This window comes from Hylobates moloch, unplaced genomic scaffold (assembly GCF_009828535.3).
Source record: "Hylobates moloch isolate HMO894 unplaced genomic scaffold, HMol_V3 SCAFFOLD_19, whole genome shotgun sequence".
NCBI classification, from domain to species: Eukaryota; Metazoa; Chordata; class Mammalia; order Primates; family Hylobatidae; genus Hylobates; species Hylobates moloch.
Genome location: NW_026652294.1, coordinates 70,173,361 through 70,200,419, shown reverse-complemented (window position 1 = coordinate 70,200,419; position 27,059 = coordinate 70,173,361). Strand labels below are relative to the sequence as shown.

General features: G+C 36.2%; 1 protein-coding gene across 18 annotated transcripts in view; it reads right to left on the bottom strand.

The window, feature by feature from the left end:
- Positions 1–27,059, bottom strand: part of PTPRD (protein tyrosine phosphatase receptor type D) — a 2,332,625-nt gene that overhangs the window by 85,349 nt on the left and 2,220,217 nt on the right. For all 18 annotated transcript variants that reach the window (XM_058431780.1, XM_058431782.1, XM_058431784.1 and 15 more), the window contains one exon: positions 2,338–2,461. In XM_058431780.1, the coding sequence (XP_058287763.1) occupies positions 2,338–2,461 (124 nt within the window). The remainder of the gene's footprint in view (positions 1–2,337; positions 2,462–27,059) is intronic.

The window sequence follows — 27,059 nt, the reverse complement described above, 5'->3', positions numbered from 1 at the left end:
AACATGTTAGGTCAGCTCTGGATTTAGGGTGTATTTGTGAACACAGCACTATAAAAAGGCAGGTTTTCGTGTGATTCAAGTGCTTTTGCTTTTATAATATAAAACCAGCATAGGAACGAAATGTGCATAGTTTCCAACCATCAGAATAAAGATACAAGGAGGTTTATTTTTTATCCCTCAACATACATTACTGTTAAGATGTGGAAAATAACAGGTTAAGAAAAATAATGACAAAGTGAGCAAAAGTACAGGGAAGTGGTAGTTATTGAATGACCCAATTCTTAGTAGAAACAATGCTACAATATAGCAAAGGCAGACCGACAAGTTCCCCAGGCGAGATCATGCCAAATAGATTTTCAACTTACATTCATTTATTTTATTTCAATAATTTACCTTGCTTTTGCTAATGGAAAAAAGATTTCTCTCTGCTATTTGGGACTCAGTTTTTCATTTATCATGGAGATGATTTAAGAGAATTGAGACCCCCCACAAAAAACCTGTATTTTTTCACACTTTAAAACGGAAAACATAGAGATAAATGTAAGGTAATCATCCACATATATTAATTACAGTTTTTAAACAAAATTTGAAAAGAAGCAATTACCCATTTGAGGTTATTATGCCTGACCTAGTATTGGCAACATTTTAATAAATTTAAATAATTGTTTTCAGTGTGGAAAAAGGCTAACTCTTGAACACTTAGTATCTTTGGGTGCCTAAAAAAGGGGCTATAGTATTTTCCACCATCCAAAGTAAATTTATTATGAGAATTTTACAAAATATATCTATGCAAAACAATGCCATGTTGGGGTAAGGAGGGCCACAGGTATAGTATTGTTCAAATGCTGAAAGATAGTTTTTCTTCCCAAAAAAAAAAACTGGAAACAAACGTATTAATAGCCTATGGTGCCTACTGAGAAGGCTTTTAAACGGTTTCACCTTCAAATAAATTGTGGACATTGAGGAAGCAGGTAGGAGATGTGGTGAGAGTTATAAAATAAAGCGGTAGTCATCAGAGATTTTGGAAGCAGAAAAAGGGAAAGGTACTCGAACAACTACAGATGAATATCTTTCAACTATAAAGTCCTTAAAATAACTGGGTCTGAAGCTACTATAATTTATTTGTTTTCTAAAATATCTTCAAGAATGTAAACAGTGAACCTTCAAGTATGAAGAGGCCATAAAACTCTTCTGGGCACTAATGAGGGTGAACATGGCATGTGCCAAGGGTGACCCAGGTTGACTGTTAGAGGGACAGATTTAAGTGGCCTCCTAAACTATTTTCTAAGGACTTTCCAATCCAATGTGCTCCTGCAGCCAGAATAACTAATGAAATACTGTGTGTTGAAGATAAACTTCTAGTTGCTTTAATATGCCACACGAAACGGATTTATCATTGGAAAAATGATCCATCATGAATCCTTAATGAAGCTGGATAGATTTGAAGAGCAACCCTCATCTTTTAGGAAGAATCATTCCCTCTGGAACATACTCCTTACTGCAATTCTAAGAGACAGATTACCAAGCAGTCCACAAATTAGATAAATTAGACATTTCCAACATACTTAATTTATATTAATCACCACATTATCAACTCTGAACTTTTAGACAGTCCCCAGTGGATATCCAGATTTATTTACAAGCAAACAATCCCCTCTCCCCTTTTAAAATAACCATTTAGTTTATGGGCCTCTTCTGACAATCACCTGTTCATTCATAACAACCAAAAACCATCACTAAAATGGGCAACCTCAATTTGCTTCCCATATAAAACATCAACTACATGATCAAATCTTTAGGGTAAAGGCAAGAAGGTAATGAGAGATGCACTTCTGTCATATGGTGTCAGGGATATTGTGGCCTATGTATAATTTATTTGTGTGAGAAAGAAAAAGTAGGAAAAAGCTATGTTTGAATCTTAATTACTTTCTTTTTTTCTTTGAGATGGAGTCTCGCTCTGTTGCCCAGGCTGGGGCTGGAGTACAGTGACATGATCTCTGCTCACTGCAACTCCCGCCTCCTGGGTTCAAGTGATTCTCCTGCCTCAGCGTCCTGAGTAGCTGGGATTACAGATGCCCATCACCATGCCCGGCTAGTTTTTGTATTTTCAGTAAAGATGGGGTTTCAGCATGTTGGCCAGGCTGGTCTCAAACTCCTGACCTCAGGCGATCCACCTGCCTCAGCCTTCCGAAGTGCTGGGATTACAGGCATGAGCCACCGTGCACAGCCATCTTAATTACTTTCATAGATGGTTAATAATCTCACTACAACAATATTCTCATGCACGTACTCAAATCCATGAAAATAAAGGTATCAGTGATGTCTGCATTTCCTTACCTTCTATAGCTGACAGGAGAACCCGGGAATGATCATATGCGATTACATTCGCGTATCTATTCTTTGGTTTGTTTACTTCCAAGTTTGAATGTTCCCATGTGAACTGCTGGCCAGGGTCAATTGACTTCAAAAGAAAAACAACACATATACACAAAATCAATACTGAAAACTACCAGATTATAGGCATTTATCACAAGTAATAAACATGATTTAAAAGGAAAATTCTGAAGCCATACTTCATCAAGATGATCCTAACTGTGAAGCTGAACACTAATATAACGTGCATAACAAAAAATGATTAATCATCACAGCAACAGTGATAGTCACCAACTGACTCAAATGAAAAAAGAAATCAATATAGATGTTCTGTTAATATTGGAAAGGCAGGTTTTTATTTTTTACTTTCCCATTTCCCTCTCTGCTGCTGTAGTTTACAAGTTATCTCGGTTCAATATTCCTTCCAGTTCTGTAAACCTTATTTTATATTGATTATTCTTCCCTACTCTTTCCTATCCGGACCTAAGCTGAGTCTTTCAGTTGACTGGTCTTTCACTGGCTTCAGTGGACACAGGCTTTACTGTTCATTCTTTATCTACATGTTCACAACTTAATGGCAACTTCAGGTTTTGTCTGTTTCTCTGTAACACACTACGACCAATATTACAATATTACAAGGCAAATTGTACAATTTAAATAGTTAACATGAACAGTAAAGAAGGGAGGTCAGTTAATTTAATACTCAGATTAATAACATAACCCACTGCAGATAAATTATTTTTCCATTTGTCATTATATCTTTTCTATTTATTATAATGTGTTATTATGTTTATAGTTTGCTTCTTTTTATTCTTGATTTTAATATTAGTTTTTTTTTTCTGATTTTATCCCTTTCTTTGATGGTGCATTTCAACCAAAATTATTCAACAATCTAAAATAAATATCAAACAGATATATAAAGTATATAATTTAAAAATATTTAAGTAGAATCATCATTTCAAGACCAAATTCAGGTTTGATCATAAAACTCTAGGGGAGTTTATTTCCTGAAAGATTATGGAAATCAAAATACTTTTTCTTTCATCATAGGATACTGATAACATTTAAGATTTATAATTTCATTGGTATATGGAAACACAAGTTCCTTAATTACACAAACATGATTTTAAATGATCAAAATCAAGTTTTCAAGAATGATAAAACAGGTTTATACCCAGGTGATTTTTTTTTTTTATAAAAGATATTCTATTGTGTTAACAGAATTTTTAGCAGTTATTTTTGATGCTGGGTATTTTTCATGCCTTTATGTGTATATGCAGAAGTTGGGAGTAAAACATACCCCCAACAGCATCAAAATACTAAAGATGTGCACACTTTCTGTCAAAAGGCACAGAATTCAGCACAACAGTAAACTCACAAGTGTCAAAAGTCAAGTCTGTTAGTGGTCTTGAATAGCCTCCAAGCATTCTACAATTCTCAGCGGTATAGATTTCAGCCTCTAATTTACTACGGATTATTAAACTGTTTTCCTTTCTTAGCCTGTGTTAATCTATATACAAAATAGTCAATCGCTGAGCAGTATTCAAGAAAATATTAATAATTATTCATACCTGAGAGTCTGAAAACTAATGTAATTAAGGGACTTTCTAGTTTGCTCTTCCGGGGAAATTTTTCCATCTCCCTTGCAGAAATTAATTATCGCCAAACATGCTATGAGTCGAAGGTATTGAAGCATTCAGATGTCCTGTTGGAAGCCTTCAAGTCAACCTTGAACCATATCCACACAGAACAGCTCCACTCAGTGATGAAGGCCTGCCTTAAAAATCTCTCAAATTTGCAATCTCATTGTTATTTCCCACATCCGCAACATTGGTATCTGTTGTCTGATCGAAATCCCTTCTCTAATCTCTTATTCCAATCCACTCTTCGTACTGCTGCCAAAGTTGTCTTTCTAAAGCATAGCTCTGGACAGGTTGGCTCCCTGTTTAATAACTTCCACTGGCTCTGTGTGACCTACAGCCTAAATTCTAAATTCCTACCTATGCAGCTTTCGTCATCTTTGCATCTACACTACACCTGGCTCAGTAAGTGGTCCAACAGATGTTATTTAAGCAAATGAATAGAACTGATGAATAAATGTTTTTGAGAAAAGTTCATAAAGAGAAATCACAGAGTAATTCCTCTATATAACATGGGGATTAGAGAACAAATTATGGAAACTTCATTGTACAGTATACCAAAATTATAATACTTAACACCCATTATCATATGGCTTAGCGATTAAGTATGTGATCATGGAATTATAACTACCACTGCTATTCCACTTTATACTGATGAACATTATTGGATACATAAGCTTCTTACACATCATTTAAACATCCCAAGAAGCTACTAAGCTCACTGATACATGTGCAGTGCTCCCTCTGATATCCTTGTTTTACTTAGACTAAGATCACCCCACAGATGTATAAGATGGCACGCATTTACTTATAGCAATGAAATTGCATCTATTAACTGAAAGAAACTGTTAACTCATGTCCATTTCCACTCTTTCCACATGTTTTCAGCCTTCTGTAGGACTTACTTGATACCTACATTGAAGACTTTAAAAACGAGCAATAGAAACATGAGTTGTGTGCCACCTATGTTAGATAATATGCTTAGGTTCAAAGTGTGGCCCATGAGATGAAGACCAACAAATAACAGGATAATTATAAAAACATGTGCTAGGTCATTATGCTTTATATGAAGAATTATGCTTGATTTTCACAATTGTTATAAGGTAGGTATTGTTTTTTCCATTTGGCAGGTGAGAAAACTGAAGTAAAGAAAGATTAATTTAATTATTCTTGCTGAGGGCCTACTTCGTGACAGACTCTGTGCTACTTGGCACTTAAGTAATTTGGCTAAGCTCACACAGCTAGATTCATACAGTTACCCTCAAACCAGGTCTGTGTGATTCCAAAGCTCAACTGATAATTAACAGCTGGTGATGAGTAAGCCATGATACTACTTAACTGTCCAGAATGCCACTGCAAAAAGAAGCAGCCCAACTTAAGGAAAACACCTACACATCACTATCCTTTATTTCACCAGTCCAAATGATATTTCTTCCCAACTTATCATCCTGTGCCATTCTGGGGCAATTACATAAGAAATCAAGTTTTAAAAATGAGGTTGGCTTCACATGGATGATAAAACAGATGGGATGCAGCTTACATTTATACTCATTTTACACGGATCAAACAAACATTGATTAAATAATGCTGACTTGTCTTTGTGCAACACAGCACTCATCCATCTGTATCTATCTGTCTGACTGAACGTGTAACAAAACACAACACAGGTCATTATTTTTGGAGCTTGTCAGAATGCTGAGAGCAGTAAACTCAGTAAAGAATAACAACTGAAAGTTGGTGAGGTATACTAAGATCTTTCATATTTCAAAAAATACGTAAATACACAAACCTGGTTGAGGAAAATCAAATTTCAATTATCCATATTAATAAGACAAAGAGATCATGAATGAGTAAGATCCTAACTGCTGGTAACAGACACAGTTGCTTTGCCTTTCTGTTCTCAGGCTTCTCTTGCTGCTGTCCTCTTAAGGAAGAGTGAGATGGCCAAAATGAAGAAAGAACAATGCAGACCTTGAGGAATGTAAACGTTGACTTTCACTTCAACCCTATATTTTTGGTCAGTCCACCCTGACCATGCATCTTTTTTACTATAAAGCTAAGCTGAGGTTACCCAAATATTAATTATTCAAAACAACTTGAAATAAGCACCTTTGTTCTTAATGGACTCAATTCCTTCTTTTGGGTCTGCTGCTGTTAGTGTTTGGTTTTCCTGAGCTTGACTCATAGTTATGTCTGCTCAACTCTGTCCACCCAAATAATCTTCCGTGGGATACCCTTGCCTTCCCAGCAATCAATCTGAAGTTTTACCTTCCCAAGCTGAAATCCTGGCCAGGCTTTCTTCAGTCTCCGTTGTGGAGAATTTTGCAAGTTAGAAATAAAGCAAGCTAGATTTACTCAACTAAAAGTTGATTAATACACTTTTATACGTGATATGAAATTCATAAATTATCACAGAATTCACAAACAAAACTGCTACTTCATCGTATTTTTTGTGTCTCCAGCCAATCAAAAAGCCTCTTGAAAGACAGATATTGGATGAACCCTATATAGCATCTAAAATTTTACCAAGATGCCGAACCATTTTACATTGCTTCCCTGCCGGCACACTGGGCACTTGACTCCTCCCCACCGCAGCTTTTGACTAAAGCTTTCTAATGCTAACAACAGCTCTTCAACTCAAAGGTTTTGCTTACTCAGAAAAAGTGATCCAATAGAAGAAAAAATCCTATTGTGCGTGATTTAAAGAACAACGGGAAAGTCTCAAGCAGATACTTGCTAATATAAAACACTTTGTATTTATTTAGTCTTTAACTTGATGGTCTGAAAGTTCTAATCCTTTTTATTTAATCAACTAGAAGTTTATCTCAAACTAGGTAACTGAAAAAATAAGCTATAGCAGATGCATTAGAGGTTTGCATTGTATTCTCGATAAAAATTCAGAATTAAAATATAAATATATCCAATAGTTATAACTAATACTTAGACAACATTCACTATGTTTTCTTTGTGCTTTGTACATACTAACTCATTTATCTTCACAAAGACCCTAGAAGTAGTTGTCATTATGATTACAGTTCTATAGATGAGGAAACTGAGGTATAGATAAGTCAAATAACTTTCTCAGAGTCAAACAGCTAGCAGGGAGAGAGGCCAGGCTGGGGGTCCACATATTCTGGCCCTGGAGGCTGAGGGCCCAGCCACCATAAGATGCTTTCTCTCTAGTTAAGCTGGAGAAGATTCCTTGAAGGCTTCACACTTGCCTTTCAACTATTCTCTTGAAACACAATGCACAAAAGGCTGGGAACAATCTGTGTAGTACTGCTGTACTCTATTTGTAATTCTAAACTCCAAACAAGAGAGTGATCATCAATTTGCACATCAGATTACAGTCATCGAATAAAATTATATCCTGATATGGGAGTAACCTTTTTCAATAACGCTGAAGTCATTATCTTAAAGCAAAGTCCTTTAATCATTCTGCAAAATTCAACCTTTTTACCCAGAAGAAAAATATAATTCAAATATGCAAAACACCGCACAATACTAGTTGCTCTGTGTTTCACTTTCCCTCATCCCACCAAGAGAAAAACCTCAAAATATTCCCTTTAGAAACTCATCAAAGAGAAACCACAAGAAAAGATTCATCCTGTTTTTGTGTGTTTTTAAAACAACTAACAAAAATTTAATTATATAGAAAGAATAGACCAGTTACTTCACTCGTCAAACCATGGGCCAGACTAACCATTCTTTTTACAGAGAATTGAACTTTCAATGACCTTAACTTCCAAAGAAACACTATCTTTTCACATATCTCCCCTTCAGTAGGCTTATTTGGTTCTTAGTGTGGTTAGCTCTGAGATAGTCTCAAGTCCTTTCTGAGGTTTAGAAGAGCAATCTACCATTCACTGTGTATTCTGCAATTATGCCTTTTAAAATTCTCATTCATTGTCTTTCTCTTCTCCGTTTGAAAATGGTAAATTAATATATGCCCATTTGGAAAAGACCATGTTTGCATAGATGGGAAGGGCTATATTTTGCACAATTAGTAAAAGCCTGCAATTGGCATAATGAATACTTTCTTCAAAGAGAAGAGCATGAGTCCAGTTGAATCCTATGATGTTTTAGAAACTGAAATGTGAGGAAGGAGTGGAAAGTCTAGTGGTGAACAAAAATCTGGAAGTCAGAGAACAGGGTGTTAGCTTTCTGGCTGCCCCTGGTTAACTCTGACCGGTCAAGTAACTTGGGTCTGTTTGCTCTGTGTTCCCTTGCCCTATTAATGTCAACTCAGTGTCAGGTTTGTGTCCTCATTTTCTCTTATCTCTCTTTATCCAATTGGTTATCAAATCTTACTGAGTCTCTCTCTACAAGAGCACCTCTGATCTAGGCCACCACTAGAGTGTGAAGGATTGAAATAAAGACTTTTCAAGACCCTCAGTATTAACAAATGAATGGATGTGGGAGTGCCCCACTTTTAGTAGCAGAAAAGACATAGAAAATGTATAAACAGACCACACTCACTGAAGACATCGAAAAGTGTTTCAGTCACATATTTTTGTACACAGTTAAAATTCAGGCTTCAGATAAGTGATAAAATGCATCAGCTTTACCTGTTGTCTAATGATTTCATTTGAAATTTTGACTCTAACATACTACATAACAAATACTTATAGAAAATTACTTAAAGTAATAATATATATTATTAGAACTGACATGTAAGAAAGCAAAAAGGATCAACTCTGCTCATAGTAAATCATTCATTCATGGGAAGTGGGTAAATATTTGAGGTAAGCTTTTGATAAACAATTTATTCTAAATTATATCACAGTACTAAAGATGAATTAGTTTATTTCACTGAGGAAACCATTTATTCCCAGAAGTATATTAGAATTATCCTAATCTAATGCGGATTAAAAATGATGAAAAACAACAACAAAACCAAAAATACTTAATTCTTTTTTTAACTCAGTAGGGCAACATGATGTACTCTCTAGAATTCAGATAAGCTGTTTTACTATTTTAGTGCGTGACTGTAGAAAAGATTATTTTTGAGAGATCGTTCCAAATAAGAGTTCAAAAAAGAACATACAACTTTAAGATTGAAGATTTAAATAACTAGATTTTTTACTATATACTTTTTAAAAATTTTTTATTTATCTTTTATTTTTATTTATTTATTTATCTATTTTTTTGTGGCAGGGTCATTGCTGTCGTCCACGCTGAAGTGCAATGGCATGATCTTGGCTCACTGCAACCTCTGCCTCCCAGGTTCAAGCAATTCTCCTGCCTCAGCCTCCCAAGTAGGGGGATTACAGGCATGTGTCACCATGCCTGGCTAACTTTTGTATTTTTAGTAGAGGCAGGGTTTCGCCATGTTGGTCAGGCTAGCCTCGAACTCATGACCTCAAGTAATCCACCCGCCTTGGCTTCCCAAAGTGTTGAGGTTACAGGCGTGAGTCACCACACCCAACACTATACACTGATTTTTAATATGCCAAACATTTTCCTGAATATTACTAAATGCAGAAGAAAGATATTTCTAGTTTCCAAAGACAATGTTCTAGAGGAATAAAATCAGTGATATGTCTTAATCCTAATGTTTTCATTTTTACCTATTTATCTCCTACATCAGATAAAGTGAGTAATAAGAAAGAGACGGACAGATTTATAGGTGATGTTCCTTTTTTATTTCCTCACATCTTTGAATTCTATATAGTTGATGTTCTTAAGAATAGAATGTGTCATTGGAAATCACTTTACAAATACAATTAACAGATTGGAATTTCTGATGTTATTTGAAAAAGCAAAGAGTATTAAAGAATTTCCAGGCAGTTTGGGGCAAGAAAATGTATTAGAAATTTATTAAACTGCTTTGTTTAAATAGACAATGTTGACTGAATTGGTAAAATGTAATTACAACGATTTAAAAGAAGTCACTTGATCTGCAAACCACTTAGAGAGTATGATATTTAATAATTAAAGAGGATCCTGGTGAGGTGGCATGTGCCTGTAATCCCACCTACTCTACTCAGGAGGCTGAGGCAGGAAGACTTCTTGAGCCCTGGAGTTTGAGTCCAGCCTGGGCAACATAGCAAGACCCCATCTCATTAAACAAAATACTAAAACAGGTTGTGCACACCTAGAAACATTAAAGGGTATGGCAACATTAAAGAGTATATTATTGAGTATAGGTAACAGACAAAATTATCTAGCAAATACAATCAATGTGCAGCATTAAACACTAATTTACAGTGTTAGTAAATTAGCGTTTTAGTAAATTAGGAAGAATTAATTCACAGCTGCATCCTTTCTTTTCCACGGATAACAAGGTCCCAGTTTTCGGCACCAAAGTAACTAGATGAATGCATTAATTCCTCATTGCTCTTTGAAAATGCTGACACAGCTGTATAGATCCCAAAGTATTAAGTGAAAAGCACCTGATGCACAGTTATTACTAAAAGAATGTTAGATGTTTTGCCTTCTCTTGCCTCTATCCCGTGACTTGTATAAGAACATTCCTGATAGAAGACAATCTTAGCCTCCAAGGAATATCTGCATTCTCCTTGACGCTAACGGTGTCTTTTTTGATACTGAAGTATAAAACTGAGGCAACTGCTCAATTTAACAAATAAATCTATTTCTGCTCTCCTACGTACTATATAACATGCCCATCTATGTAATTTGAAACCTGATTTACTTTTCTGGCAGAGATAACAAAAAAGAGCACAGCTGCATATGTTTCTCACTTTTTGCATTTCATATAATAGAAACTTGACCATTTAGAAAACCCAGTACATAAGTAGATTCAAAAGAAAAAACAAATTATGAATGAATAGCTTGGTTTCACAATTGTTGTGTGACTGATATTACAACATCATTTAAGAAACACTATAAGGAAAATTGTTAAGATAAATCATCTTCATTTTTAAAAGTCGGATTAGTTGAGCTTAAGTGATAACAGTAATTCTTTTAATCAAATATGAAAATGTCTAGCCTAATTTTAAAGATACTATTTTTCTTCCTATTATTTTTACTTTGCATCCTAAACATAGATGTATTTTAGGCTTTCATCATTGCTTTGCTTGTCATTTAACAGAAAGTTCCTTTATTAAGTCTTTGTTTCTTTTTCCATATTTAGTTTCAGATGGAGGTGGAGGGAACAGATGAATTTCTAAATTGAAACATAAATTAACTTTTGTTAATGTTCAGTCAATGCGTTTCAAATCTCATTTTCTGATTCAGAAAGAGATAAAAATTCTACATCCAAAATGAAATAAGAAAGAGTAATGTTTTCTCCTAGTCTTTGTTGGAACTCAGAAAATCCCAAATAATCACTTAAAAAAACTCCTGTACCCCATTTCGTACCAAATGTATTTAGTACAACGATCTCACTAAAAAACATGACTATCCACATGTGCCTTTTGCACACAGTATATATACCAATAACCCCTTGCCATTAATATCATTAGTCTTTGCAGGTAAGGCAGCAATATACCATACTAAATATAGGCTTCTAATTAAAGAAGTCACACAGGATGATCATTATTACTTATACCCATGGTGCTCAGGTGTCTTAGAAAGTATTTACGATCTAAAGTGTCAAGTGTATTTGTCTCTTACATGTGATAAAACTAGAAAGGCTAGAACAAATTAACACAATCTAGAATTTTAGAGTTTAGTATCTTTCTAAACTAAAAGATTACTTGCAAAGATTAGTATTTTTAAATGTATATTAGTTTTAGATTGTAAAATTAGAGACTCTTCTAAGTTAAATATTAGAAAAAAAATCAGTGCATTGATGATCTTATATATTAGACCTCCGGAAAAAATGGAATCACTTGAGAACACTGCTATGGGGTTGTGATTTATCTGATGTTGTATAATTTGTATTTAGCATATAGTGAATTTTAAAATGTATTTGTGGAATGAATAGCTAAGATGCATTACAGGTAGGATATACAGCAACAATTACTTTTACCCTAGTACCTCAGAACTAGTTAAATAAATTTCTCCTCCAAAGGTGTGATGATGAAACAAATATATATTGGAATAGACCAGAGATATAAAAAAAATTTAAATAAACAGAATGGCTCCCAGCTCACAAGTGGCTGCAACCCAATTCATAAAAGCCATCTTTCACTTTTGTGCATTTGAAATTCATTCTAAGCTATCACCTGTGACAGCCTTTTGTATTGTGTTTTCCAACTTTCACATATGTACTTAATATCTGGAAGTAACACATAATGGCTACTTGCCAACGACAGTTCTGTATAAACCATATTACCCAATTTTCTGCACAGCAGTATGGGTTTATACAATTAGTTGGCTATTTTAGTACAATAGTTTTTTTCGGTTTTTTGGTTTGTTTGAACAGTTGTGCTCCCCAAAGATCTCAAGGCCACTTATGTTGGGAGTTATAAGGAGAATGGAAGGAATGTGATCAGATGGAAAGATAAATATTCCAGAATGGAGCTCTAAAATAGGCTGAGTGTCAGGTAGTCCCTACATCCCAGTTTACACCTACTGTCCCAGCGTAGTTATTAATAGGACCCTTTCTCACTCTCAAAGTATCCCAGTGTGGGCAAGAAATTATATGGCCACCCCAAGGTAGAGCTGGTTCTACCTAACTTCCTCATATTCATGTCTATATCTAGGCAAGCTTCATGACAGTGTCATAACCATCAGTCAGGCGTGTACATGTATGGGGAGGGAAGGCGCGCAGGGGAGCAGGAGGGAGGGAACTGGGGGGAGAGAGAGAGAGAGACAGGTGGCAGTCTCTGCTAAAAACTAAGTACACTTACTAACTATCACATGGATAGGTGGGTGGGAAAAAGTAAAGAGAAATTTCTGCAATGCAATACCTATCTCCAATTATCTAACACTATTGATGCAGCAATGAGATACTGAATCCAGAATGAGAGAAGGTAGCTGACCTTACCATGATTCACCCTTGTTCACCTTAACTATGGTGCTGCACAGAAGAGAGAAAAAGGAAGAAAGCAGAGAATGTGTTTCTCGGCACACATTTACTGTGCTCTCTAACATACCAACAATTTAGCCCATTCAGATAATTGCTTTTCCTCCTTCTAAGACAGCACTGGAGATGGAAGGAATGTGCAGTACATAAGCCGGCTGCATATGTATTCAATTGTGATTGGATATGTAGTCAATTATGATCGAAGTAAATGAACTAATTTTGCAAACTGATAATTCATTCTATACGCATGATTTTTAACCTTGTATATCGCATATAATATTTTATAATATTTAAGGCTGTGATTGGAATATTAAATGTAATTATGCCATAATTTCTTCTTTAATTTTTAAAACTTTGGAAATAAAACCATAGACTTAGTCTACTGTTTGAGTATTACACAATTCAACCATGATACATGTCTTCAAATGTAATATAATCTAAACAGTATAACATAAATTAACATGTCTTTAAAAAATCTGTGCATTAACATATCTAAAAAAATGCTATGTTGGTTAGTAGGAGAGAAAGCAAGGCACAGACATGCAGACAATGGAGGGCCAGGTAGGACGATGACCATGAAAATGTGGTCCTCTCAGAATGACGGCAGCATTTAGTCGTCACAGCTTAATTACATGGCCACCAAGACCACACAACTAATGCAAGTGAAGTTTCCAGAAAACAGATCTCTCTCAAGTTTTAGAACTAAGAAGCAAGTTGTAAAGTGACCATATCAAGGTATCGTCAAGGTCTGGAAGCCTGTCTTGGGATCCCTTTGCCTTCTCTACCTGGCTCATTTCACCCCCCTGTGAAGACAGTCTTTGATTCATCCATTTCCTGGTGTTAGACTTCAGATACTAAACTCTGTCAGAAAGCCTTGAAAGTGAAAAAAAAATGTTTCCCCTGAACACCTGTATAGGACATGTATACAATCACTTAAAATAACTTTGAAAAGCTTGGAAATAGCCTTAATATAATAGCAGATTGTATGGAAAAAGTATGAAGCTATTAAAATTGTTATGCACCTAGTGACGTGGAAAGATAAACTTTTACTGTTACAGAAAAAAACTTAAAACAGTACTTTTGTTAAAATATATACATATGTATACATATGCACTGCATACATATATGAATACACACACATATAAAAACCTAGAATGTTACACACCAATGCTATCAGCAGTTATCTCTGAGCTGTGATAAATGGCAATTATTTTAATTTATTTCCTTATGTTTACTATCCATGTTCTTTAATTTTTCCATTTGTGAACACTGTACTACCTTCCAGGAAGAGGGAAAAAAGAGAGTTGCAGAATACTTTTCACAACTGCACATGTGACTTCCTCTTGTCATGTCAGAGGCAGAAGGAGCAGACTGCAGGACTCAACACTCTGGAGGGGATTTTGTGAAATCCATAGAAAACTTTTCAGCTGGCTTTTGGGGTCCATGAAGGTAACTTCGGTGCAGATTTATGACCAAGAAAGAATACTGAAGGGCCAACACAAGACTAGACTGTCTTACTCTAAACTCAACAAAGAACTGTAGTGAGAAATAATCAGGTTAAATTACTTCTGATTTTGAGGATGATGATGACAATGAGGGGTGGATTATCACTACTTACAGAATCTCATGTAATTCTTAAAACAAATTTAGAGGTGTCTTAGATATTGTTATCTCTATATTACAGATAAAGAAATTGAGACGGAGGGGTTAAGATACTTTCCATGAGTCATTCTTGGTGGTCATAAATTAGGAAAGCTGGGATGTAAATGCAGGGATTCCTGACTTTGAAGACAGAGCTCTTAACTACTACACTCTAGTAGATACAAAAATTATAAATTTATTATCATAGAGCATAATTCCTTATTTAAAAACTGTGGACAGTAAGGAAAATAGATTAAACACCAGATACCTCTGCTAATTTTGGCCTAATGATGCATTCATCCTACAGTTGTTATTTCCAAAATTTTTTGATAATGAAAGACAAGCCACAGCTTTCTATAATATATAGTTAGATTCTAACATGCCTCCTATCAAATCCAAAAGAGTGGGATCTTAAGTATAATCTTTACTTTAATAATTGGGAACAAAAAGACACATCTCAAGTTCTCCCTTGTTTCTACACACCCAACTGTGCTGCCCCAAAACACTCACACACCATAAATTTCGCAGGCAAAGAGAGAAAGCTGATGCACATTCATTCATTTGGAACTGAATAGCCATAATGCAGCAAAGGGTAGAGCTGTATTGGCAGAAACTACTAAGAATGGTGAGAGACCAATAACTCATGAAAAACAAGTCTACACTAACAGTTTTAATGACTATTCTAATGGTTTAGTGGATAGCACTTTAACAGGATTTCTAGTAGAATCTGAAAGCTTCTGAAAGCTTGTCTCCAATAAATCTGTCATTAACAAAGAACTGCATTGCTTAACTACATAACCATAGTTTACTGAGTCTGAACACAGAAAAAGTATAGCAGTTGTCATCCTGTATTACAGTCACCTTTTCAAGTATTCTATTAACTGTTGTGAGAGAGACAGCTACATGATCAAAATGTAGGTTGCCAGTGAAAGAGGCATATTTATACTAAGGGGATGCAGTAGACATTAAATAAAATACAACAGAAAGCTCACAATTATAGCTTGTGTGCAAAGACAAAGCTGAAACAGTAACTGTAACCCAAATACACAGGTACACTAACACTGAAATTTCAAAAACTAGCTTTAGTTCTCTTTGAAAGAGTATTAAATGTTTTGGGGTGATTGGTTTTTGAATGCCTATTGCACTCTGTGTCTACATTTGACTTATTTTATATTATGTTGCTTCCTGTACTGACTTAATGTTCTTTAAAGTGAGGAACTGCCATGTTGTGGTCCTCAGGGTACGTACCAACTGAATATAAATATTGGATTGGCTATAATCAGTCCTAGTGAATAATTCTAAATTCCAGCCTTTGGCTCTGTTTTCCTCTGTCCATGTCTGAGGTTCTCATTTCTGACTTCTTTGCATTGGAATATTTCTTGCTTGGAGAGCACTTTCTTATCCTTTTTTTTTTTTTTTTTCCCTAAATCCTACCTTCCTTTCAACAAGGTTCAGCTTAAATCCCACTCTCCCAATTCATTACTGCCTGGAGCTTTCTCTTACATGCTTCCACGTGTGCCATTATCATATGTTACAGACTGGAGCATCCATTTGGCAACTAGCTACGTTTAGCCTTGTCGCATTTCTTCTCGAAAGTTGTTTGAATTCATTATCATAACTTATCTTTTCATTTGACAATTCTTTATTTCCCGAACTCTATAGTAACTTCCTCAATGGAAATACTGTATAGTACATATCTGTGTAGTCTATAAAATGGCTAGCCCCGTGCATGTAAAATGGATGTAAAATACATTTTTTGGTAATTTTAATCATTTAATCTTGTCTCAAGTTCTATGAAAGTCTTTCAAGGTTGGAAAACTTATTCCTTTTGGAATTACACGTAGTCTTGTCATATATACCAGGATTACAAACCTGAGGATAACAGGCTGATGCATTCTTCCAGTATGTTCTATCAATGCTGATAGCTGTAAACTCATAGACTTTACAGCAATTATACTGATTATCAAAATTACTGAAAATAACCCATTGGCTAAGCTATGGACCATTCAAGTCGTACAAACTGAACAAGGCCTAGCGTATATTGGAAGAATAAAAATACCTTCTCAGATCCAATAGTGGGCAAATTTGAGTAAACATACCCATGCTAGGAGATTTATACATGTCTGTCTGCTGGTAATGTCCCTGTAAAAATGGCTCCTTCTTTCAAAATCAAAAGTATTATCACTTGAGGCAGGAGTTGGAGACTGGCCTCAGCAACATAGTGAGACATCATTTCTAAAAAAATTTTAAAAACTCGTCACAAAAGGTGGTAATGCACATCTGTAGTCCCAGCTACTTGGGAGCCTGAGGCAGGAGGACAGTTTGAGCCCAGGAGTTCAAGGTCGCAGTGAGCTGAGATGAGATCATGTCACTGCACTGCAGTCTGGGCGAGAAAGCATGACCCACTCTCCAAAAAATTTAAAAAAACAAAACAAAACTGTATTATTAATCAAGCTATCCAATAAAAGTAAACAGCATTTTATTCTGGAAAAGATAATATGTTTGAGGTCATTTAAAACACTTATTGTTTATTAAGAAAAAATATTAAGTGAAAGATTCAGTCTTTACACAGAGTGAGTCTTATTTACTCCATTTCAAGGGTATGCTTTGAAAACTGGACAATATAGCGAAGAAAAAACAAAAAGCCTAAACGATTTCATAAATAATATGAGTAAAGTAACAAACATAAATGGCACGCTCTACAAGATAGAGCCTCTTTTACCAATATAAATATTAAAATATAAGCAGGTCATCTTAACCAATGATTTACAATAAGGGAAGAACAGAAAAATACCTATATGATTCTTTGGCATCTCATATTTCTTTCTCGGGGGGCATATCTTTTCATCCAGCTAGGGGAATTTTGGATGAAATTATAAAACAAAATACTATGCCTGTTAACTGCTCCCACAGCTTAGAGAAACCCTAAGAAGTTCTGCCAGGGAAGCATAATAGAGAACAAATGCTGTTCCCTAATCTTATTTCACATACATTCAAGTAACAGAATATGAGAAAGAGAAACATGAGTTTTCCCTACAATGGGTCCAAAAATCTAAGAGTCTGAAGGATTGATTTTTCTGTTTAAAAAATTAGGAAATACTTTGAAACAGTTGCTAAGACAGTTTTAGACAGTTGCTAAGACACTAACAGCCCTGACCTACTGAATTTCCAAATCTTTGAATGTATTGAGTGACAGAAAAAGAAGAAGTCCCATCACCCCTCACATGGTACATGTAACAAATGTAGACAAAAATGCCAGTCCCATTAACCGTGGAGTAAAACTCAGATGCATACCAAAATCCTGACAAATTCTAGTTATTGTGGCTTTGGTTAAGTTTGGGTAAAAAAAAACTAAAGGAACCCTCAGACTCAGAATTCAAGGACAAAATTTATGCATCATTTATTTTTGTACTCCAGAGTCCAGCAAAGTACCTGGCACATTGTAAGAGCTTAGTAAATATCTGTTTTATGTGATGAGCTGAATATAAAGCCAGAAAATTATATAGACTTTTAAAGAAGGAGTATTCATGTTCTTGAAAATTATTTCTGAGGTAGCTAAAATTCTTATTTTTATTTACTTTTAAATTTTTTGTAGCTAAAATTTTTAGAATTGGTCTTGTTCTCAGGGCCATTTGGGAGAAATGAGCAGCTTGGTTTCAAAGTTCATCTGCTTATTCTCTAGCGAAAATTATAATCCTTGGTCTGTGGCATCACAATTGGTTGCTGTGGGAATGATTATAGATCAAAAACAAAAAGATTATATCCCTTTTCAAGAGCAAATGAGTACCAAGAGCAGATGAAGAATTAAGGAAACAAAGATGTTCTTTTCATGCAAATATTTTTACAATACAACTGTGGGGAGATAAATACTGAAGCTAGTAGTCTTTATGAAATTTATAGGCAGACTTTTACCTTTGGGGAAAGACGGCTCCCTTTGCCCTCACAGTTGGCTTTGAGACATGAATACTACAGAATATTTAAAAAAAAAAATAAAAAAAAGAAAAGAAAGACACTGAGAGCATAGGAAAAGTGAGTTCTGTGATCAGTATTCCTGTTGTTTTATTTCAGGCAGAAGAATGTCTTCCCCATCTGTGTACAGAATCACTGTCGGGGAGCTTGATGTCCTGCAATGTCCTGGCAATATGTTGCCCAAGGGAGGTCCACCAAGGAAAGCCAAAGGTGAATTCTCCACCTAGAAAGAGGACCATGCCCATAAAGTTGCTGTTCCTCTGTCTGCACAAGACCTCTGCTACAGCACAGTAGTAGAGAGAGTTATAACCTAACGAAGCATGCTTATTCATGACTTGATAAATGATATCTATCTCGATATCATGTGACCATGCTTGGAAAGCAGGAGATGCAAAGACAAAACCGGGCTCCTCCTCCTTTCTCTCTTTTGCAGGAGATGCAGAGAAAACCAAGCTCCTCTCCCTTTCTCTTTCTCTCCTTCCTTCCTTCCTTCCCTCCCTCTCTCTTCTTTCTTTCTTTTTCTTTTCTTCTTCTCTCTTCTCTCTCTTCTCTTCTCACCTCTCCCTCTCTCTCTCTCTCGACTCATGCATGTATTAATTCCAGAAAATTTTGACATGCTAGTCACAGGGATATCCTGATAAACGCGACACCATGAAGAAGCTTTCATACTAGCAGAAGACACAAGAGTAAAACTGAAGACCTTGCAATTCCTTGCAATGCCATGGATTCAGCACAGCAAACAGCGAATCAAATCTGCCATATACACAGTGACAGGCACCTGTATCACCCTAATCCTGGCCTTGTACTCAAGCCTCAAGCTGGAGTGTGGCCCAAACTGACAATGGCATTTTCAAATAACTCCTCGGTGCCCTTAGTTTCCCTCCATCAAATGTTTGAAAGCAATACAAACAAAAAAACATAAATATTCACCAAAGCTAGAAAAAAAAGCCCATTGGTCTTCTTGATTCTTTGTAATATACCCACTTAATATTTAAATATAAAGTACATTCACTGAACTTTTTTTTGTAAACAGTGAATTTGCCCAGGCGTGATGGCTCACACCTGTAATCCCAGCACTTTGGGAGGCCAAGGCAGGTGGATAGCCTGAGCCCAGTAGTTCAAGACCAACCTGTGCAACATGGCAAAACCTTATCTCTACAAAAAATAAAAAATTAGCCAGTGGGGTGGTGTGTGTTTGTAATCTTAGTTACTTGGGAGGCTGAGATGGGAGGATCATCTGAGCCTGTGCAGGTAGAGGCTGCTGTGAACCCTGATGGTGCCACCGCACTCTAGCCTGGGTGAAAGAGTGAGACCCTGCCTCAAAACAAACAAACAAACAAAAAAGGTAAATTTTATATGTGAACTGTATTGCAGTAATAAATTGATGAAGAAAAATTCATAAAATATATCACACAAGTTTATTTTTTCCTAAAACTGCCTTATTTCTTCCCATAAGTAAAATCCCTATTTTATCACAATCCTTGTACTGTTTATAATTTGAGTTCTCACATAGAAAGACAAAAATCCTTAACGTTTCAAGTTAACGTGACTTTAAGAGGTAATACGATGGTTGTTTATTTTTCAGAAAACATTTTTATATATTTGTTACTTTGCTTTTATCTAGGGAGTCTACTTAGAAAACGTCATCTGTTGCATAATGTTAGATGTAAACTTGCGGAGACTTCAGCCACGTCATTTAACTGCCCTGAAAATGTCTTCTCTACAGTAAAATGACAGCAATGAACGAGGTTAGAAGATTCGAGAAATTCTCAAATATAACTTCACAGTAGAAACTTTGTGAAACTGAATTTAAACCTCTAAAATTTTATGAAGGATTTTTTAAAGATAATAGGATGATTCCTTGAGCTGTGACAACAAGGATCAATACAGAAGGAATAGAAAAAGAACAAAAATGGAAATCAATGCCCAGCTGCACGGCAACATCCACCAACTCTAACACTGAGACTGAAAATTTTTATTCTCCTTGTGTCTCAATAGATGACAAGGAGGTCAATTAACTACTGGTAGTGGGGGGTAAAGTCTTCTACCTTCCCTTATGCAGCACCCTAACTGCTCTTAAGGGAAAGGGAGGCAGCATTTCATTGTTCATTAACTATACTAATTATAGCTTCTCAATCACTGCAGCCACACAGGCACTCCCGAGTTATAGAACAGCAATAGAAGAGGCTCGACCTAAGCCTGCAGGGATGGGAGTAGGGGAAACACAGCATTGGGAAAACAAAAAGGGAAACCTGGCATCAGAATCTGAACTTTATCACATTTACTTTAAATCATGTTTCATAATAATCAGAGAAACAGAATTTCAGCGAGAGAAAGACAGAATCTAAAAACATCGTCCAGTCCAATCACCTAAATTATGTTTGAGCTTCTGCCTCGTCAATCCGGCTCAGTAAGTTATATGCCACCTGACATACTGTTCCTTTTAACAGAACTAAAAGCTGGAGTGAAAGCAAACAAAACAATAATAACAATAAACCCTTAAGCCAATGGAAATAAATGTAGGTAGGCAGTGGTTTTATATCCTCCTGCCATCTTGAAACATGACAAGCATCTTCTGATTGTATCGTAACAGCTCCTATCTTTTCAAATCATTTAGCAGCTTTTGTATGAAATTAAGTTGCAGAAACATGAAAGCATTTTGCATATATGAAAAGGTGTTTTTAGAATCTTAAAGGTGAATATTACTATATATAATATTAAAAGATTTACGAAGCATAATTTGTTGTAGTGGACAAGTTTCCCCTTCTTCATTGGTCTTATGTAAAGGAAACTGGAATCTGACTCGTGATATGTAGTGAGAAGGGCACCTTGCCAGCATAGGTCTCAATTTTGTTTAATCTTCAGGGTTAGACAAGTAGGTAGACTCTGGTCTACAACTGACAATGTCAAAACAAGAAACAAGTCAATACCAACTATCCCCTGTGAGAGTTAAGGCTGAGTCTTTACACCTTTAAATCCCATCAACCATCTGCTTTTTTTTTCCTCGATTTTATTTGCCTAGATCAAGATCAGAAGTCAAAGGCAGTCACAATTATATAGGTAGTTACAGAATCAATCTGGTGAATTATTTCTAGCCCAACTAATCAAATATATTTTTCTGTTTGACAAGGTTAGGATGGAATGCAATTTGTTTTCAGATGTAAATTATAATCCTTTCATCATCTTCAAACTTGCTAATTTTTAATAAAAATTAAACAAGAGCATGAAGAGGGTGGCTGGGTACAAAGGTTCCTGTCCAAATCATTTAAAACTAAGTCATTTTGTTGTTGTTGAAAGACTGTCTCTGATGTTGAAAAACAAAAATAAAATATAATTATAACAAAAAGAAATTCGGGCCAATAATCCTTCCTTGGGGTCACCTGACTACTATGTGATCACCTTAACAGATAAGTTAATGACAACAAATTTTCCATGGTGAAAACTGTGGTGAAAGAAAATAAACTCTCAGAAGCAACTATTTATGGTGGTCAGAACATTACCCAGACCTCAGACTACATGAGTTCATATCCTAGCTTTGCCATTTACTAGCTGTGTGACCTTGAGTAAGTTACTTAACTTTCATGTGGTTCAACATACCTTCTGTAACATGGGGAGACTAACAGTACCTACCTGGAAGGACTGAATGAGTTAATGTTTACAGTAATGCATTCCGAAGAATGCACGGCACATGGTAAGTGCTATACACATGTTCGCTATCATCATTATCCTTGTAAAGCACTATCTAGACGCTGAAACTCTATAGAAAGACTATTATGATATTAAAATGTGCAGTTTAATACTAAAAAACAGATATAAAAATACCCTGTTAAACTGGCAGAAAAATAAAGAAGGGGGACTGGGAAGAAAAAAGGAAGGAAAGAGGAAGAGAAGGGGAATAAAAGAATGAACGAAGGGAGGAGGGATCATGAGAGAAAGAACGAATTAAATCAGGGGTCTCTGTGAGCCACTGGTTGAAGTTTAGATGACTGATGAGTGCCTGCTGTTAAGGAATTTTTTTCAGCAAGTGATATATAATAAAGTTCAGATTATGCTTCATGCATGAACTTTTAAGCTAAAGCCAAAAACTCTGATTGCTGCATCTGTGACAATGGAAAAACTAATATTTCCCAAGGCCTAGCCAAAACTGCAAATTCATGTAATGTCTTAATGTTTACATCCTTCACTTTAATCTATACTCCCAAAGCATGGTGGTGTGCCCAACAATTGTTTTTTCAAAAAGAATGACAAACTGTTTAGCCACAGTAGAAAAACTACGACAAATAATACTGCCACTACCATTTTATAATTTTACAATTAAATACATAAATAAGTCATCCCGATGATGCTGGGTTACATCAGGCTCTAGGCAGCCTCGTTCCAATCTCTTGTTGCAGCATTGTTAAAATTTTCCCCGAAAGCTGTTCCCAGCAGTGACATAAACACAGATGTACTCATTTGGTCCCTCAGGTACTTGGAGTTTCAGGAGGAATCGTAGGAAGTCATTTCCATGACTTTTCTGAACACTTTGGAAATCACTTGGTTGCAGACTCCTTCCTATGTTATTATGACCTTTCAAGGGTGTAATCACCTTTCGCACCTCACCTCTCAGCAGCATGACCCTGATGCTGCAATGACAGTCACAGAATATGTTGGGATCCCCTGAGCAAGCCATACTTCTTCTCATCTCCATGCCTTTGCACGCACAGATCCCTCAGCCTGGGGGCTTGTATTTCTGGCAAACTTCAGTGACTTTCCAAGTCAGGGGTACTCTGGGAAGACTCTCGTCAATAATGTCCCACTCCCAAAATGAACTTAACAATTATTATTTTTTTTTTTTTCTGTTTCTCCTTGAAGACTATGGACTCATTCAGGACAGCTTATTTCTTATTTTTGGTTCTCCAGTAAATGTTAAACAGATGAAGGCATTCAAACTACTCCTCTTATAAACAAAGAAACTGAGATCAGGAGAGTTGAACAATGTGTCTGGGGCATTAAAATTTAGCAGAGACACCAGGACAGTTTCCACTCATCAGTGAAAATACCTTTTTTTTGATATTTTACTGTGGATATAATTTCCAGAAATGATATTATGTACAAAATATGAAAAGAACTCTGTAGTTCTTCATAATTACCCTCCACCTTTGTCACTCTTTACCTTCCCCTAATTGCTTTCATAGAGCTCCTTTTTGGAAGAATGAGAATGTTACAGAAGATAAAAATCACTTGAGAAAAAAAAGTCATGTTAAGTGACTGACAGGTCACGCATATTGAAGTTCACAAAAACAAGAGCCACTTCTGTTTACTAAGCACAGAGGGCAATGGGCCAGGCGCCTAACATATATTCACCTTCATAACAGTCTCATGGGTAGATACTAATATTCTCATCTTAAATAAGAGAACGAAGGTTCTGAGAGGTAAAGTAACTGGCTCAGGATCAAGCAGCATAGCTACTAATTGGCCCAGTCAAAATATGAACCTTGTTCTCCCTGACTTCAAGGCCCTCCCCAGCATCCACTACGGCATCCCTCTAAGTACGCACTTAGCATTCCGATGCTAAAATCCCAATCTCATTTTGAAATAAAAATACAACTCAATAAAAAGTATCTTTTTTCAGTCCTTGCAATGGTCTCTTGGAAGTTGAAAGCCTGCTTTGGAAGCAGAGACAGAATTAACTATTTCCTGAGAGCCTTGGGCTCCACATGGGAGCAGGTGAAAAGACATTTTGGACAATGTCCATTGATGGTCAAGGGCCAATTAGTTATAGAGAACTTGTATGAGAACAAGGACTGAGAAAAAATGAAAGTTGAAATTGTATGAGAGTAAGGACTGGGAAACAGAAAACGAGAGTTATGTGAGAGTCCCTTAAGACAGGTAGGACTCCCACAAGAAAAAAAGAAAAGGCTCTACTATGAAAGATACAAAGTTTAATGATAGTAAAGAAAATGTCTTTGGTTTTTTTTTTTAATGTGGGTGAAAGAAGAAACATTTTAAGAGTCTAAGTAGAAATAAGCTTTGGAACTTGAGAAATTACTTGCACTTTGAGTTTTCACAACTATAGAAGATCAGTAAGAATAAAAGACCATAAGCACATAGACGTACACCCTGTTTTGAATGCAACGTTTCTTCTAAGGTGAGCTGCTGTGTCTTTGTGTCCTACTAGATTTGTTTATAACATGCCAAAAGCAGCCCGCTGGGAGGGGACTCTCTGTACTTTTTCATTTTACTTGGTGAGACTGGTCCTTAACTACAGAACAAAGAGGGCATCTTCTCAGATGGCCAACTGGCAGGCCAATCTTTGCTATAAAAGCAGCTCAGTGACTTTAATCAGTAGGTACTTTTGAGTTAAATCTGAGGGGTCTGCATTAAAATGTAATCACTTCTGTACTGTCTAGAGATAGTAATAGCCTATTTTCTGAGAGAAAAGAGCCTGAAAATAAGGCTTCCCTGCTGATAGATCAGGTGGGGATGTCAACTGGAAAAAGAAGCTCTTTACAGCAGGACACTCTTTGTTCTGTTTGCTCCTGTTGTTGGTACTAGCAATTTTGATCACAGCAAAGAGTTTCTGTGAACTGTAAATTTAGTTAGAAATTGATCCAGACACACACTTTGGTTAATCACCTGCTGTGTGCCGAGCGGTGAGCTTGTTACCACGTGGCCAACAGCATACCGAGAGGCCAGACACCTGACCAAAACACCTGACCCAGAGAGGCTTGATGACAGCAAATGACTGGACGGTAAGAAAGGGCAACATAACAAGTGCTAATTGCACTTGTTTAAACTAGCAAGTTTTCATTTCTTTCAGTCTTTTCTTCTTCTTCTTCGTATTATGATTATTATTTTTTGTTACTGACTGACATCAGCAAAGCCCTAAGCATTTGGCCTGGGGTAGGAAACGGTAGGGTTTCATTGATTCTAAGACATACATTTTTTTCCACATTCTAACATCTCTGAAATTGATGTGCATCTTAAAATTGATGGTATCTTGCAATTATAGTGGTGATATCTTTTATTCCTTAGTGATACATGTAATGATCGGGTATCTTAAAATTGATGGCACCTAGATGAGATAAAATAAGTAATAGCTACTAAGACTACTGAGTACTGGTGTCAGGAAATCTGATAAGCATGTATGTGTTTGTTTTTAACGATTGTATGAAGTAAGTACTAATGATTGCTTCTTTATATAGAGATGAATAAATTAAAATACAGAGAGGTTCAGTTATTTGCTTAAGATCAAACAGTTTGAGCTAGGGGCCAAACTGGCGACCTGAGCCAAGGGCCTGTATACTTAGCAACTGTGTCATAATATTTATTCCCACTGCTGGCTCAACAAGTAGAAAGCCCTGAGTGGCAGGCAGAGAGGTTTGGACCCAATCTGAGAAGCAAAAAAACTGCTACGTTCATAAGGAATTGGGCAAAGACTCTCACACACCCACCTCCTATCCCAGAGTATTAGGAGATTCTGATTTGGAATAGTAAATTTAGCCATTCATCTTCCTCAACTTCATCCATCCCAGGTACAAAAATCTTGTTACTGCTTTTTATTTCACAAAATCGCTCATTTTTCTCATTCCATTACCAAACCACCATAATTTGTTCTCAACTTTTTTAAAAACAATCTTTTATCTCTTGTGACTCATATGTCAAAAATACTTAGAAATGGAGGCCTTCCCTTAGAAATGGAAGAGTCTATTCCACTCTTCCACTTTGCAGAAAAGATCTCTGTCATCCACCGCTTCCTTCCTTCAAGAAAATGGGGGAACCACCTTCAAGAAAAAATCCAGTGCATTCGAAGTTGGCCAAAAAAAAATTGTGTGTGTGTGTATGTGTGTGTGTGTTTGGTTTCTTGTTTTCGTTTGTATGATTCTTGAATACATGTCACCCCTCATGAGCTTTCACATAAATTATAAACTAATAGAATGCAGATATGACAGAAGTTTTGCACTATAAGTGCTCAGAGGTTTACAAAACCTAATAATGATGATTGTTTCACTAATGATGGTCCTGCACCTGTGAATACACTGTGGCACATCTGGTCAAATATACAAAGAGTCTTTTCCAAGGGAAAATAGAAATGTTTTCTTTTGTGGTCATTGCTTAGATGACAGACAATTTTTGTCCCCTCTGTGGAGAAATACAATGTTTACCATCAGGAATGAACAAATTATCTATGGAGAAAAGAAATGCATTCTTAGCATGTCATAGAAAACCACTGGGTTTTCCCAGGAATAGTCACGCAATGGAAATTGGTAACTATGACATTTTCACAGAAATTTTAAACATAAATATTTTGATCTAGTTGGATACTAAGGTTTCTGAACTCTATCATCAGGGTATAGTAAGAAACAAAATGTGATCTGGCCGGGCGCAGTGGCTCACGCCTGTAATCCCAGCACTTTGGGAGGCCGAGGCGGGCGGATCACGAGGTCAGGAGATCGAGACCATCCTGGCTAACACGGTGAAACCCTGTCTCTACTAAAAATACAAAAAATTAGCCGGGC